At 37.7% G+C, this 18028-nt stretch overlaps 1 protein-coding gene and 1 long non-coding RNA gene across 4 annotated transcripts in view; one reads left to right on the top strand and one right to left on the bottom strand.

The window, feature by feature from the left end:
• The window catches only part of cdin1 (CDAN1 interacting nuclease 1), a 73882-nt gene that overhangs the window by 37338 nt on the left and 18516 nt on the right, over nt 1–18028 (top strand). For all 3 annotated transcript variants that reach the window (XM_036593956.1, XM_036593959.1, XM_036593957.1), the window contains one exon: nt 115–220. In XM_036593956.1, the coding sequence (XP_036449849.1) occupies nt 115–220 (106 nt within the window). The remainder of the gene's footprint in view (nt 1–114; nt 221–18028) is intronic.
• Nucleotides 8836–17325, bottom strand: LOC118824049. Its single transcript, XR_005008568.1, has 3 exons — nt 17271–17325; nt 10171–10272; nt 8836–8886 (listed from the first exon to the last, which is right to left on the bottom strand). It is a non-coding gene; the product is annotated as an uncharacterized LOC118824049 (long non-coding RNA).

Below are 18028 nucleotides of genomic sequence, written 5' to 3' on the forward strand. Positions count from 1 at the left end.
TATACATTCACTGTTCCTCAGTGTGGGTACTGAGTTTCCATTCACAAGGCCATGTCAGAATGTGTATAGCATAACCACTTTCCTCACATTTGAAACTTCTCTTCAAACTCACAGCTGTTGAAGGCCACATTGTTCACTGGATTGAAAGCAAGGCCTCATTTGGGGATGAGCAGAGCCATCGCACGTACCTGAACGAGCAGTTCTGGAGCTACTGGAACAGGTCAGAACCTCCACAAACCTCAAATCTTTTCCAGCTTTTTATTTATTTATACATACATATTAAGGACAATGAAATAGCAGCAAAAAAACTTCAGGTTAAAATAATAAAATAATGTGCAGTACAATATAATAATGTGTGCCATAATGTGTAATAATGAAATAATGAAAAAAGAGCAAAGGAGCTTGTGCTTCCCACAAGCATTGCACATATGAAGAATGCAGAGGACAAATGCACAGGAATAAATAAACAAAAAATAAGAAAGAAGAATATCAATATGAAGAAGGGCAACTTAAAATAGAAAAAAGAAGAACATCCATCCAACCATGAGATCAGTTCTGTTTGTATTTTTTTCTTTTAAATAGTAAGACTGTTACAGGTTTTAAATTAGGTGGCAAACAGTTCTAACAGTGTTTGTTGCTATTGCCTTTTGTAATCCCTTTTTTCATCACAGTGCCTTTGAACTTATACAATTTGAATCATTCTCTTTTTTTCCTCATTCTTCGCTTTCACTTTATGATAAATTAGACAGCAGTGTAAACTCAGATTGATTGTGGTCAAGTGCTTTTTCTGTGTAATTTTGAAGGGGAAAAAAGATTTATTGTCATAGCCAGTGCCAAGTGACTGTAGAGTTAAAATAGATTTGCATGAGAACACAAGAACTTCACTAAACAAATGTTGATACTCAACTACAGCACAGCGTCACAGGACAAGCATTGATGGTATTCAGGCTGTATTCTGATTAGAGATGGGCAATGATATCAGAATCAGATTGATATCAGCAGATATTTGCTGTGTGTGTGTGTGTGTGTGTGTGTGTCTGTGTGTGTGTGTGTTTATCTCACTGTTGTTGGAAGAAAACCATGTATCTCCAAAATGGTAACTTTACAGGTAAAGGAAAAAACCTGCTTTAGTTGTAATGTAAGTCAATGGAACCTGACTTTTTTGTAAATTGTTTTGGGACACTTCTTTTGGTCCCAACTGTAAAGGACAACAGGCATTTTCAGATTATGTGAAAAACTGAAAAACGACAAAAATGGAGATACAAGGTTTTGTTCCAACAGCAGATATCTGTCTGTCTATCTATCTATATATCTATCTATATATCTATCTGTATATCTATATATATATATATATATATATATATATATATATATATATATATATATATATATATATATATATGTGTGTATATATATATATATATAGATATATGTACACGTACTTATACGTACTACGTATACATGTATTACGTATTACATGCTCACATATGTTTGTGTATATATGTATGTGTGTGTGAGTATATATGTGCGTGTGTGTGTGTGTATATATATATATATATATATTTGGCACTCACACACACATATACACCAGGTATCTAAATAAAATATACTGTCATTGCCCAACACAATTGCCCAACACAAGTCAGTGCATTATGATACTGATACCAATTTCTAATTGCCATTAGGCTCTATATCACAATATTGGTAAGCTCTGTTATTTCTTAGGACGTTTCAATTTCTGGCCTGTCAGGTGGAGTGGGTACAAGCCTTCATCTATTGGTTTGGAAGGATAAGAGCTGATTAGGCCCATTCGTCTCTGTAGTGGCGGACAGAAAAGGCCTGTGGCTCTTTCACTGAAGGCTGCATGCAGGGCCAACCCTCTACAGCATGAAATGAGATCATCCCCCCCACTCCCTTATTTAGCTGTCTCTCTCTGTATTTCCTTTTGCATCTGTATTTGTGTGTGTGTGTGTGTGTGTGTGTGAATGGTAGACCAAAGATGAAACTTCAGTGTGTTCTCTGAGATGATCATGTTTTTAAAAAAACAAAAAATAAAAGAGAGAAAGAAATGAACTACAGCAGGCCATCTAAGCAAGTTGTACGTTTGAGGTCATGTAAACAGCTGTTTTTGGTTTCTAGAAAAGCCTTTCTTTCCAAATGATTCATCGTTGCTGTGTCGTATTCTGCATACAACAATGAAGAAATGTGTACAGCATGAAATGATTTTCACCCCACACAAACACACAATACAGGGGAAAATACTATGTGGAGAAAGGAAGTGGAAACCAGCTGTATACCACCCATAGTTTCATCAGCATGCTCTAGTGTAGTCATTTTGCATCCATGTTAGTCTTTTTTAATATAGTACTAGCTTTTTACATGGCTGTTTCTTCAGATGAGACTCTTTGAGGTCTTCCTTGAAGGGCTTTGTTAGCTGGCTACCTTGGAGACTTCACCTTGCTGGTGAACAGATGGACATTGTGTGTATGTGTGTGGAGCTGTGGCTGTGGCGGGGGAAGTGCTCAAACGTGGCCCCGTGTGCAGAGCTGAAAGGTCACCCCCACTAGTCATGCTGAGGCTGACGGCCGGCTGACACACTGTGACATGCTGGTGCAGAGCCGCAAGCTCCTGACCCCGAACACTGTCCAGAGACAGCCACTCTAACCACGTCTGCTAGGTCAGCCAGCCACGCAAACAAAATATTACCTGTACGCTTTGGTTTTTGTTATTTGGATTGCTGTTCTTGTGTGGCTTATCTTAGTTTTGGAAGTAAGGTTTTAAAATTCACCTCTGAAAGGAAAAGATGTTGGATTTTGGTCATGGAAAGCACTGTGACCTAACAAGCAGTTTGGCCAGGAAAGGGCAACCCTCATGTCCACCTAATGATGTCTCCTGAATGTTTTTTCATGACTGGGTCGTCACCTTTTGAGCAGGAAATTAGTGAAGTTATTGTCATCATCATGATGAGCACTGGAGGCAGGGCTATATTGCAATACCCTTAGACTTTATGTAGCTGTCCTTTAAGGAATGGTTCAGCAAAATATTGTTTTCTCACTTGCAGATGTAGTCGATCTACCAAGACAGGAGTCCATATTTTGCTGTAGTCTAGCATTGGAGCTATGAAGTTTATACTGCTGGCAAATACAAAGTCAGTAGTCACCCAAATCTTTTCCATAAATACATCCTCAGAACTTCTCTCAAAATGCTTAAACTGCATCTGGGTCTTCATGAAAGTTGCACAGCCTTGTCGAGGTGGTTTAGCATACAGTATGACTTACTGTGAACTATAAAAATGAACAAAATTCCAGCATGTAGCCAAATGCTGCATAAGCCAGTTTAGAAAATTGTGTTGTGCCGTATTCCAGCTACCATTTGCATGTGTGCACGTCACATGATTTGATTGAACATCACTTGATTAGATTGACGTGTTCTGTTATTTCTGCTTTTACGGGCATTTGAAATTTGGCCCAGCACCTGTTGTCTAAAGTGGCTGCCCACAGAGATGTTTTGTTCATTTTTATACTGTAAAAGGAAAGAAGTATTCTGACACTTTTGTGTTTGCTCTTTAATACGCTGCTAGTGCATATATCCACTTCAAATTTACACACAAAATATGAACAAGAAAGTACACACTTTAAAAGATGGTTCTTCCAGGGGTCTTTAGTAAAGAAAATGATTCTATATAGAGCCATTAATACTCAAAGAACACTTTGCACAATTAGCGTTCTTAATGTTGTGAAAGGTTCTTCAGACAATGTACTGTAGATGGTTCCACAGATTACTTTTTTGAAAAAGGTTCTACAAAGCACCCAAAAAGGTTCCTCACACTTTTGGGTACTATGTAGAACCTTTTTCCAAAAGGTTCTATATAGAACCGTCTATAGCATATTCATGCACATTTTTCATCAATCCAGAGAACCATTTCTTTAAGCAAAAAACCCGTTAATCATGCAAAGGCTTCTGTTAGTGTTGAATTTCTTTACAAAAGCACCCTTGAAGATCTTTTTTTAAGATTGCAGAACTCTTTTGGTGCTATATAGGACCTTTTCAAAAAGGTTCTATATAGAACCTTCTACAGCACATTCTCCAGCAATCTAAAGAACCTTTCACAACATTAAGAACACTTTGGTTATGCAAAGTGTTTTTTGAGTGTTAATGGTTCTATGTAGAACCTTTTTCTTTACTAAAGAACCCTTGAAGAACCATAATTTTTAAGTGTGTATGTATTCGTAAGCATAAAATTTTTAGGGCCCTACAAATGAATAACATTGGTACTTTGTTGCAAAGCAACAGTTGTTGGCAATTACAGCATAAAGAATTCTACGGTAAAAGCTTTTAGCATTTTGCAGCATTTGTGGTTCAATTTCAGAAAATTCTCGTGGAAAAGTGTCTTTAATTCCCCAAAGTAATTAGGGTCTTTCTATTGAACTCGTGATTCGGGATTGAAGTCAGGATTGGTTAGGCCATGTGAGCAACTTCAGCTTTTCTAGAAACCAGTCTTGGAGTTTTGTCTGTATGTATATTTAGATTGTGGATTAGTCTACCCTCTCTTTCTTGGCATATTAGATTCAGTTCTCCTCTAATATCTCCTTGTACACTGTTCTTTTCATGTTTCCCCTGTAACCCATGTAGAGAAGCAGCCCCATGTAATGATACTTCTACCTCCGTACTTCACTGTTGTTATGGTACATTTCTTCATAATCGTAACCCTTTTTTCTTTAAACGTAAAGAGCTGAATTATTGCCAAAGCATTCTATTTTTGTTTCATTGGAGTACATTGTTTCAAAATATTTTTAATTTGTCTTAATTCTTCTGTGCATTTTTACACATTTTTTATTTATGCTTATGAATACATTTTTTTTTTGTTTGTATGTATAAGTACAAAATCAAGACATTATGTGTGTGTATATATGCACTGGAGGTATATTACATAATACAAAAAATGTCTGAAAATGTGTTTCCCCTCATTGTAGTTTATAGTACAGGGTGTCCCAAAAAAATTGACATCATTTGAGATGTGAATATGTGAGTAACTACATGTCCCTGGCAAATGGAATTAAATAGGCTTCATGTTGAATGATACAAGATTTATTTACCAAAATTCAAACAAGAAATTCAGAGGGATGTAGATTTTATAACCAATTTAACAAAGCTTCACAAATGTAATATCTGGTTGTCCAGATCCCTTTGCCCTGCAAAGACAACCTTCCTCTTTGAAATTTTTGTGCCATGTCCAAATCTGCTTTCCAGTTGGTGCATTTTTATTGAAATTTTTCGAAAATGCCCTTTCATTTCTAGTGAACGCCATTCTTCAACCTGAAAAAAAAAAACATTAAAAATTAAACTTGGTTAGTTTTTACAGATTTTATTAAAATTTGAGATCATTTGAGGGAGAATTGGCTGTTATTAGACTACAAAATGATGTCAATTTTTTTGGGACACCCTGTAAGTCATTCACTGTCCTAAACCACATCTACTCGTCTAGCCTTAATGATCACTAGATATGTTTTGAGCAGGTTGACAGGTTTTGGGGCTCTAGTTACATATGTATTTGGGTGACTGTTGCTCTAGCACTAAACTACAAAAGCAAAATGTGGACACCATACATTGATTTACTACATCTGGAAATTTATAAGTGGAAATGTATGTAAATTAGATTTTTTGACGAACCATTTCTTTAATATCCAACATCTAAGAAGGCTTATTCAAGTCATTCTGAATAGGCATCACCATTGAATTGGCTTATATTTTTGGCCAGAGCATCTTGATGTCTTTAGCAGATGCTGTGTCTCCGTGAAGATGGTTCCTGAAAAAGCGTGCAATGAGTCAAACAGAATTGCCAAGCGATGCCAAGGTCATAATCAACTGTGTGTTTTATTTTCTCCTTTTTGTGGGGTTTTATTTGGAAATCGCATGCGCTGGATCGCAAGCTGTGCTGAAGAGCTGTGGGATCAGAAGTGTGATCAGCTTTGAACAATTCAGCTTTTAGCAAGCCTTATTAAAAACCTTAAAAAAGTTGCTGACCAGAAAATATTGGCCCATGATTGAGAACATTCCTAGACTATGAGGGATGTAGCATTTAATGAGACAACACTTGAATGAAAACTGTGCTAGTCAATCAAAAATGACATGATATAGGACTAAAAACATATCCTTTTTTTCCCATTATCCTCTATGATGAGAGACACAGGCCCTGCAGGCCTCTGAATAGTCATATGATTTATCAGTCCTCCTCACTATATCTGATACGGTTGTATTCATAATGATAGTTGGGCTCTAATACAGGTGATTTAGAATTGCAGATTCTATAAAGATGTAATGTACATGACAGCGAGGGACCTTCACATTGGCATTCAGCAGCGGCTTTCGGCTTGTGCGCGGAGAGACCTGACAGTGCAGATGCCGTCATGTTTGTGGGCTGCCTCGCCCGATAAACTCTGCCATGTCAAAAAAATGTCAGTTCCTTCAAAGCCCACCTTTTGGAACTCCCTTGTAATTTTTAATTGACATTTACATCTGACATTTTGAATGCGCTCTCCCATTGTTAAGCCTACTTCATGGGCTGAGCAGCAGGAGCTGCCCCCAGCCCCCCAACACACGCCGACAGAACGGCTACCTTCACCACACTGCCCAACTGAACTGATGTCAGCGCAGTGAGAGTGATCGGGTGACATCATCACTGGTTTCTGTTCTAATTCACTCTATGGTTTCATTTCAAGGCCAGGGACCTTTGTAGACAGCCATTAGTTCATTCTTTCTGTTGGGATAAAAATATTACAGTGAAACACCAAAACACATGTTGAGTTTCCTTTCGAATGACCTTCCAAACATGGCAATCACTTTTTTTAATTACCACAGCACTCCAGAGTGACAGTTCTAGTGATTAGCTTATTTTTTTTACCGTTCCCATTTAAACTAACGCCAGTGCTTGTAACCATTGTTAATTGTTCCTTATTTACCCTTAAGCTCTGGGAAAAAAGAAGAAGAGAGGAATGGTGTTGTATTTTTCTCAAAATGACACAACTAATTTTCTCTCCGAAGCCCTCACCAACAATATTTATCATCCAAACAATAGCCTTGCCAAAACACTAACCTCATAATACACTCTCCTCAGTGGAGTGAGGGGTAATGACGCTTTGCCTATGAAGGCTGCAGAGGAGAAAAAAATAAAAAGAGGGGCTAAGAAAGAAAGGCGATGGAGGAAAAAAAAAAGTGTGTTCAGGCCCACTGGCTGGATGTGATGGCGAAGAAGCCATTGGTCTCGTCTTACCATCAATCTTATCTGCAGCCTTCCTCGTGCCAGGGAGCCGTGTGACGGATGTGCTGATAATTGAGTTATCCATCTCCCCCAACTATCAGAGTTGCATAAAAATTATTCACCTGATGGTGAATATTAAGTACATAATAAGCCTCGTGTGTGTTTTAGGAGAAGTGGGTATAGTTAAACATGGCATGTAATGAAATACAGCTTCAGGGTAACCTGCTCCCTCATCATGATTGGAGGGCATGGCTAAGCTGCGGTTGGCAGAGAGTCTACCAGTAAATAAAAACCCACGCAGAATGAATAGGAAATATGTAATTTCTTTCTAGCATACCTCGCACTATGAATTAGACCCATTGAGCCTTCTTTTGAAAGCTTTGACGTTTTTCCGCAATGCATGGTTTGCAGGGAAGTTGTCGTCTCTTGCTGGGTTTGGTCAGTTTGTCAAACATGGGCTTCAATAGGGCAGTGTGCAAGGCATTAGTCCTCTGCATGCTTGCGCTTGTTCTTCTCCCTACTTCTCCCACTAAAAGCTACAGCATGTCTGTTTGGCTACATGCAGCTGGCTGAATTTATGAAAGCTAAAGCTAGGATGCACTAGGTCTTACCCCTGTTTGTGTACAGGATGAATCATCTGCTCTGTTTCATGTTGGTGGGGTAACACTAACCTCATGTTTGTGATGCCATCATTTACACACAGAGTACACTCTGGATTTAGATCAACAGAACCTCCCCATCATCCAATATATGTGATTTTCTTCATTCAAATAAAATGATCAAATAAATCTGTTTTTTTATTTTTTTTTCTTCATAAGATGATTGCTTTTTCTCCTCTGTAAGAGGTGAAGAGGGCTTTGCTGCAAATGAGCTGAGCTGGCAGCCTGCCCTAGCCTAAAGTTAATCAGCTGTGCGATCCGTATGCTGCAGATGTGTCAGAGTTGAAAATGTTAGCGTTCCTAATGGAGGCTTGAAAAGGTTAGATCTGATAAAAAGCTGTCAGAGTTTGACAAAAATGATTTATGGCGGTATAATAGGACAATATGGCTCATTTCACCCTCATATGAAATGGGGTTAAGACTTTTGGATTTGTCATATACATCATGCAGCTTGACCACTTGGAAGTAGTTGACGTGATGGCGAGTCGTTTGTGTCGTTCTGTTTTCTTTGTAGCATTTGTGGCTGATGTCTTGAAGAATCGTTTTGGTTACAATACAGTACGTCAGAGACCACCCTACCTTTTTCATTTCCATTCAAAACGGCCATTAAGTACAAGTTATTCATTTTTCAGCAGACATTTCTGAAAAAGATTATATATTATATATTAGATAATCCACTTGGAGAAGGAAGGGGGAAAGTCAAATAAGTACAAGTGTGGGGGGAGGGGGGAGTTTTCAAAACTGGAGATCAAAAATGAGTTACAAGACATAAAGGAAATGGGACTGCTGGACCATCAAAACTGTCAACATCAAATACCTAAAGCTTTCATCTTTGAGAGAGATGTAAAAATGAAGCTCCGCTCTTGCTTCACATCTGCAAAAATCCACAGGTGTCTTCTGTCCATCCTTTCGCTGTGAGAAGACAACACTGTGGGTCTGAAAGGATGTTTAGATGCCAAGAAGCCCTCACTGAGAAAAGAAATAGACAAAAAGAAAATTTAAAAAATCAAACAAAGAAACTGCTGGTATTTTCAGAACAATGGACTGACCACCCCAGAGTTCCAGACCTCCAGACTTCAGCATAATTGAATATGTTTAAGATTACTTGTATTATGAGAACAGAAAACACAAACAACTTTTAAGACTAAACTTTTCTGGAATGCAAGTAAAGTTTAAGGGAAAATAAATGCTGAAAAAAGAATGACTTGTACCTTATGACCATTTTGAAAAATAAATGAAAAATGGTCTCTGACCTTTGCACAGTACTGTACATCTCGTCATATGAATATTAAGGAGTACACATTAACAATCGGACAGACAGTTGCAGTAATAAATTGAGGTTGGAAAAGGCTATTTCAGGATAACAAATAGCAAAAGACTAGCTTTTTAATTGCATTTTGTGCAAATTGTAAATTTGAAAATATTTATTCACTGATTTGCATACATAAAGAGGATATTTAAGCCCTTTTTGTTGGCTTACCTCCAATCTGACAGTTTCTAGCCACCTTAAAAATTTCCAATTAATTTTCTTCTTTATGTCCTAGATTTTGCAAGAGAAATTGGATAATAATTTTGTAACAGTCTTATGCTGGTCCATCAGATAGCCCTGACATGGAATTAACTTTTGATATAAGAAATTGGACAGTGTGCTCATGTATAATGGATATGTCCATCATACTCTCACCCATCTTCTGCATGTAAGGCCAGGAATTTCTATTTAATAAATACATATTGTAATGACTTCTGAAGCTGAAAGCTTTTTGCTCTACAAAGTGTACAGTCATATGAAAAAGTTAGGGAACCCTTGTCAAATTACATGTTTCATTGATTTTTTTTTTTGTTTGTTTTTTTTCGTTTATTTTTTTTTTTTTTGTGAAATTAAATCCTCCATAGAGAACACACTGCTGCCCTGCACACTGTTAATTTGCTGAATTGAACATAACGAAGGGAAAAACAAATACATGAAACGAACACACACACACTCACACACGCGCGCGAACACACACACACACACACACACACACATATATATATAAATCGCTGCTGTCAGAACAAAACCTTGTGTCTCCAAAATGATAACAGGAGAAGGAAAAAACATACTTTACTTTTAATGTAATGGGGGGTGGGGTGTTTAAATTTTTGGATACAACTGTATGTACATTGTATATTTTTGCCTGGATGGATGTTTTGAGGGTATAGGTGTACTGGCCCATAGAAGGCCGTCAGCAGGAGCATGCAGATAGAGCATGTCACCTGAGAGAGAGGCTGGCGGCCCCACAGCTCTGTCTCCGCTGATCCCAATGAGGCTGGACATCGCTGGGCTAACCCTGAGGACAGTCCCTCTGCCACAGTCATCTGTGACACACATACAAGCACACTCAGCCCTGCCTGCTTGTGTAATGCCTTAAACCATTATACAAAACATGAACTTTATTATTTGAATAGCATGGTTGTGTGGTTAAGCTGCAATGTATGCTTGATTTTTTTTGTGTGTGTGTCTTTGCAAAAGCCCTGTGTCAGGGCTTAAGCTCTCTTCTGGAAACATTCTGATCCACATCCCATGACGTTTTCATCTTGTGTTCCATTCCGTACCGGCTAGTTCTTTATACCCAATATTTCAAACCATTTTTTTCCCCGAGTTCTCGTAGATGCAGGCTGTGCACCACAGAGTGCTCTTGTGACAGTTTAATCGTTAAGAGCTCTAGAGAAATAAAGTTGACATGAGATGACTTCAAGAAATCCTCTTGGAATTTGCGACCCTCAGCACATGACATTTACCACCGCGATACACCCAAGTGTAACGCAAGATGTATGACAGACAACTCAGAATACTAATGGCGAATGACAAGGTGGTTTCATGCTTTAAGGATTTCAATGCATATTTAGGCGCATTGTTTAACGCGCTCTGCATGTAATCCAGGCGTTTCAGCCTCCCATCCGGCCGTAGGATTTAGCCCCCACTAAGCCTCCATTTCACTTATTTATTCGGAGGGGTTTGTGCTGGCGCATTATACAAATTTGTCGTTTAAAGTTAAGGTTAAGAGCGGCTTTGATGCACAGGATGTGCAGTAGAAATGAGCAATGGGACGCAAAGAGGCACCCAGCTGCAGTTTCTGAAGACTTAGTCTGACAGTTCAAGTTGTAAAGAAAGCCTGAAGTAATTGGGAGCGAGAGCATGCCTTTTCAAGGAATTCCTGTTTTGTAACGGAACTTTTGAGTAAACTTTTTTTTTCCTTCTGCAGATTTAGAGATTTATGTCGTTAGAGCTAAAGAAGCATATGCAGGATTTTAAGCCCCCGCTTCCCCTCCTTTCTCCCCCTCTTCCCCTCCTTTATTGACCTTCCGGGTTTCATTCCAGGCAAAAGTCAGCAACATTTGTCATCCTGGTGGAGATCATGTCTGGGGGCACTGAGAGCAGTGTGACTTTATTAAAATGGCTCTTTGTAAAACCTAATCTAACAGGAGAATTTTGATGTCTGAAATGGTTTTGAGCACACAAGTGTCTCTAACCCCAGAGATATTTTGAACTCTGGGATGGTGAACACGAGAGGGGACGTGAACTCTGGTTTTTCTGGCATAAAGGTAGCCTTGTGACAAATAGAACTGGCGCATGGAACAAGCTGTGTACTGTGTTTCACACATTCATTGTAGCTGACTGACATGTCAACTCACATCAAAACACATGGAAATGAGGAGAGTGTTTTCTAAGGTGCGATTGTTTTTTTTAGAGTGCTTAAGTGTACTGAGGTTATGTACAGTATAACATGAAGGTCTTCATTGTTTGATGCTTAATTCAAAAAAATAAAAAAGAAAAAATGTGAGTTGCACTGATAATGTTTTAAATATTCAAAGAAAAAAAATCCAGCAGCATCTTTTTAAATCCTGAACATGTATATCAAACTTCAAACAAGCTAGCAACAGTACTGGAGATGTTCTCTTACATCTTGGTGTAGATACTGTAGTTTACCAGTAATCTACATATCTGCATAGCAGAGCATGCTGAAAAAGTCACTGTTGACATAACTGCTGAGAATCAGAGCGATAGTATGATTTGTTTGCATGACCCTTAGATGCCCCAAACTGTTCAAAGTACATGAGATACTGCCTATTTCTGTCATAGCTCATATCTAATTTCATGTAACTCTGTCCTTCTATATTATTGCCTCATTTAGTTTCATAAATAGTTTTAATAACTCTACCATCCTCAAGTCTTCTGTCTTTGAAAAAAAAACACACACACAAAACCAACACAATTAGTCACTCAGTGATCCTTTTTAGAGGAAAATGAAATTTGATTTCAAGAGATGTGCGTGACTGCATTCAGTTCCAAGCAGTTCATCTTGCGCGTCCTCTCTGACCCAAAGTCAAGCGTAAAACATCTGAGTGCTGGTGGAAGGGGCTGACCTCGTGCCGGGCTTGTATGAAGACCGTGCTATTGTACACCGAGGGTTAAAGAGAGCACTGGAGCATGAGGCTGCGGCCTGTATGAAGGACACCACTCTTAAAGTGGCCAATTGAATGGAAAAAATCTGTCCTTTTGTTCCTTAGTAAACCAGCATGCCCCTGACATTTTAGTCCAAGAGTCTTCTTTTTTTTTATTGGTGTTAAATGGACGGAAAAGGAGTATATATTTTAGAGTTAAGATTTTCATGATCTTGCAAGCTTATGATTGCTTTTGTAGCCTTTATAGGCTCACAGCCGTTTTAATACATTGATATTTATGGTGGAAATACATGATTCTTTTCATTCTGTGAATCTGCTGAGCGTAAAAAAACTTGTTCTTGTAGAGTTTAGCTACTGTCTAAACGATGACTGTTAGGTTTAAAAGCAATATATACTACAGTTCATAAGTTTAGAATTACTGTTTTCAATAAAAAATAACTTTTATTGGAGATGTATGTATAAAATTTTCAAATCTGATAATGTTCTATAGATTTCAAGTGGTTTATAGGAAGCTGTCAATATTTAAAAGTGCTAAACAGAGCTGTAGATGATTCCGTAATAATTTAGACAGCTGTAGCTTGAAAATGAACTTACAATAAAATTAATGCCCAGAATACTACATATTTGAAAAGTGGTTATCAAATAGCTATTCATAATCATTTTCATGACAAGAAATTACTATAAATTGATCATTACAGTTTATTATTTAATAACATCTGCTATTTTTATGTCATAATTTCTTGTAACAGTTGTGAATAAACCATCTGTTTACGTTTTTGTATCTAGCTTATGACATTTAAATTTTTGTATCAGTTATTTATGTTATTCTGTTTTCCTAAACGTAACTGATACCTTGTGAGCTATTTTGAACAAACATTTTCCTGTTGAAGCTCCCAGCCATCACATGGATTTGTTAAATTCCATCACCAGCACATCTGATTTAATTTGATGCATTGATTAGCAAAACCAGGTATTGAATGATAACTACAGATAATACTTACCTTACATGAGGAGAGGTTTGAAAATGGTTAAACACATTGACATACATAAAACCACTACTTATTAAATCAATATTATTGTAGCATTGCAAAATTGTGTGTGTGTGTGTGTGTGTGTACATGTGCATGTGTATGCGTATGTGTGTATTTCATTTTTCATTTCATTGCATAGTTCGTTGGCCATATTTAACATTTTGCGGGAAAAAAAACAAAAGACATGGCTTGTGTGAAACTGTTGACACATTTTATATTTTATTTTCAGCATATGCAAATGAATAGAAATCATGCACAAAAACTTGCACAAAAATTACATCATTTTTTTTGTTTCCTGTAGAGGATGTGTTAATTTTCAGTCTTAAAAAAGCATGTATATATATGATATATATATATGTATGTAGTATACATATATATATATATATATATATATATAAAATCACTCCTCTTTGTTCATTTGGAGGATTAGACTCATCTGTTAATTTTATAGCTCTGTTTTATTTTAAGTGGCAAACAGCTCAGATTGAGAGGCTGGACGGCTGAGATAAGTGGCTGTTTATAAATAACTTATATTCGTCTTTTAGGGCCACTGTTACTCGCTCAGCCTTGTCCTCTTCCTGCCTAGTTCACTTCAACCTCTCTTAGCTCTCGCCTAGACCATCAATTACAGTGGGTCACCATCATGTCATCTTAATCGAGGAACAGATGTTGGCCTATTCTGACAGTCCTCATCAGGAGAACACATTGGTGCAGGGAATTGTGCTTTGTGCTACAGTATCCATAAACGTCAGTGTTGAGTTAGTCAGTCAGGATTTTTTTTACTCCCCCCCACCCCCTCCCCTCCCCTCGGTTGCTGTATAGTGACCTCGTTGGACATGATCGCAGTGTGAAGGCCTGAGGTTGATTTGTTTCTGTAAAGAGTCTTTGAGTGTTTCAGGCTGAGAGGTAATCCAAGCAAACAGGGGGTTTATAAAGGACAGCTAGCCTTCCAAAGAGCGTGCCTGTATATATCACAATTAGCAACCTCATGCTTTAACCAAGCTAAATATCTATAAACAAGTCTCCACAAAAACAAACATGTCATGGTGTACAAATCACTTTCTATATTGTACTCAGCATTAAGGAAAATCTGTGCAGCATTTGTGTCGGCAAAAAGAAGTGATTGCTTCTTTTCCCTCATTTCATCATTTGTTAAGTTTTCTTTTTTCTCTTGGATTTGGCTTATCAAACATTATAAAAATTACACATTTTTCAGTCTTTGTGCAGATTGAGTGTACTCTGGAGAGTTTTTTTTTCTCTGAATTTTCACTGCAGATATCATGTAGAAAATCTTGTTTGTTTAGATTTTACTATTTAAAATCACATTAGCTTGCATTATTATCGGGAATGCACAGTAAAAGAGGTGGACGCAGTAGGATATTATAGGACATTAAAGTAGCAATATGTACAAATAAAGACAAAGCTCATCTTTTGTCTTTTGGTGTTCACCATTGCAGTTACTAATACAAGGCCAATGTGTGTGAATGATTCTTTACATCAACCAGGTCATTATTTACTAATTAGGCAGTATGCCTGTGATGTTTTTAATGATATACACTAAAGCTGTCAAAGTTAATATGTTAATAGTAAAGTTAACAGTAAACCTTGGGTTATGTGAGCAAGAGTGGTAGGCAATCATAGAGGAGTCGGAACCATTGGCATGATTGATTTATATATTTGCATATATTTATATGTATGTATGTATACGTGTGTGTGTGTGTATATATATATATATTTATTTGGACTTTGACACAGATTTTGTAATTTTACTTCTGTACACTGCCACAATGGATTTGAAATAAAGCCATCAATATGTTGTTGAAATGTAGCCTTATAGCTTTAATTCAAGGGGTTTAACAAAAAATATTGCATTAACCATTTAGGAATTACAGCAATTTTTACCTAGTCCCTCCATTTTCACAGGCTCCAATGTAGTTGGAAAGACTAACTAAATTATAAACACAAGGATTATTTTTAATACCTGGATGCAAATCCTTTTACTGCCTGAAGTCTGGAACCCATGGACATTACCAAATCCTGAGTTTCCTCCATTGAGATGCTTTGCCAGGCTTTTACTGCAGCTGCCTTCAGGTGCTGCTTGTTTGTGGGTCTTTCTGCCTTTGTTTATGTCCTCAGTAAGTGAAAAGTCTGGTCAGTCAGGTTCAGGTGAGGTGACTGACTCGACCATTTAAGAACATTTAATTTTTTGCCTTAAGAAGCTCTGGGTTTGCTTTCGTGGTATAATTTGGGTCATTATCCATCTATACTATGAAGTGCCGTCCTATCAGTTATGCAGTATTTGACTGAATCTAAGCAAAAAGTATAGCTCTATAGACTTCACAGTTCATTCAGCTACTTCTATCAGCAGTCACATCATCAATGAACACCAGGAACACAGTTCCACTGGCAACCATACATACCCATCCACCATGTTTAACAGATGATGTGGTATGCTTCGGACCATGAGCTCTTTCTTTCCTTCTCTACACTCTTCTCTTCCCATCATTCTGGTCCAGGTTTATCTTGGTTCCATCTGTCCAGAGAATCTAGTTCCAGAACTGGGCAGGTTTTTTAGGTGTTTGCTAAGTCTACTCTGGCCTTTCTGTTCTTGAGTGTTACCAGTGGTTTGCATCTTGAGGTAAAACCTCTGTGTTTAGATTCATGAAGGTGTTTCTTGACTGTAGACTTTGACAATGACACGTCAGCCTCCTCTAGAATGTCCTTGACCTGACTAGATGTTGTGAAGACGTTTTTTTCTTTACCCTGGAAAGAATTCTGCAATCATCCATTTTAGTTGTTCTCTGTGGTCTTCTAGGTCTTTGGTGTGGCTGAGCTTGCCAGTGGACTTTTTTTAAGAATGTACCAAATTGTTATTTGGCCACTCCTGAAGTTTCTGTTATCTCTCTGATAGGTTTGTTTGGTATTTTTAGCCTAATGATGGCCTTCATTTGCGTCAAAACCTCTTTGGACTGCATTTTGCGAGTTCCCATAAACATCTACCTGATACACATTCAGCACTTGGAATCACCTCTAGACCTTTTATCTCCAGGCCACACCTGGCCGTGAAACTGACTGAAATCAGTCAACTGTCCAGTTACTTTTGAACCTGTGAAATGGAGGGACTATGTAAAACGAACTAGTTCTTAAACGTTTAATGCAATATTTTGTTATACCCCTTAAATTAAAGTCTACACTTCAGTCACTGACTGATTGACTGCTTTATTTCAAATCCATTGTGCTGGTGTACAGAGGCAAAATTACAAAAAAATGTGTCACTGTCCAAATGTGACTGTATACGCTGTAAAATGCTCGTCAGATCAACCTAAAAAATGACTTCGTCGTAACAAGCCATTAAACTAGTTTTGTTCAACTCAAAAAAATTACATTGATTAAAAGAATTGTTCATTCAAATTATTTATTTAGATTGAATAAAACTAGTTAACTAGTTAATTTACTTGTTACCACATTTTTGGTTGATCTGATGAGCCATTTTTACAGTGTGGATTTTGGAACAGTTGCTGTTCTCGCTATCATCAGTGATAAAAATTTGAAATTGTGTTCACTCTGGAAAACACATGATTTTGAATAAGCAAGCCAAATTTGATTAATCATGATTAACTCCACAAACAGTATGACTAATCACTATTAGTTTAATCATTTGACAGCCCTAATGTACAAAAAATGCATTCCATTTTTATGAATTGTTACATGAACTTTTGAAAGACAGTAGAAACACCAACAAACCTGCTAACAAATGTTCTAAGTGTTCAGTGCAACAGATTTCTTTCTGTCTCAATTTGTGTTCAGTTTTTAAATGTAAATAGATCATGCATAGCTCTCCTTTTAACAAGGAAAATATGTGAATGTATCTGTTCTTACCTCCTCGTATTTCTGGTTTGAGTTTCAGGTCCTTCTCTTGCTTCTTGATTGCCTTGTAGCTTAAACACAGCTAACCTTATAGCCATTGGTCAAAGCTTAATCAGAGACAGATGAGAACTAGAGCACTGACCTTTGATTCCACTCATCAATTCAAACTCATGTTTAATATCTATCAGGTCAGCATATTCCTTCTGTCGCAGCATATGTATAATCAGTTTAAAGCATTCGGCCCCTTTTGATGAATGGCAGGAAGTGTCTTCGGCTGCCAATATGGCCCAGTGGTGGCCTTTGTTCTTTTATGTGCCATAAAGCAGGGCCATAGTGCACCCCTTTTGTTTTGTACAGTAGAGTGCAGAGAGTTGCACGGATGTGCGTTCCTGCTCTGCATGTCATCACTGTGCTGTTTTTTGTCATGGGCAGCAGGTGGACGGTGATGATGCCCCATCCCTGCTACCACATTGGATCAAAGAAGCAGTGCAAAACCTTGCCACTCTGTTGAATGATGTCTGCAGAGATGTCAGAATAATCCACCCTTTAGCCTGAGAGATCTTTTTATCGCCCATTGTGCTTGCACTTTATGCTTGTTGCACCCTAGCTCCAGCACACATCAACTCTGGTATTTTGAGTGAAAACTCTTATTGCTATTATGAGTTTATATGTTGGCCTGACTAAAATCCTGAGGAAAATGGAGCTGTCTGGTGAAAGCTATCTGATAGAACCTGCCACTTCAATTTCTCTGCAGCTGTGGCTAGTTGAGA

The sequence above is a fragment of the Colossoma macropomum genome, unplaced genomic scaffold, assembly GCF_904425465.1.
Source record: "Colossoma macropomum unplaced genomic scaffold, Colossoma_macropomum, whole genome shotgun sequence".
NCBI lineage: Eukaryota > Metazoa > Chordata > Actinopteri > Characiformes > Serrasalmidae > Colossoma > Colossoma macropomum.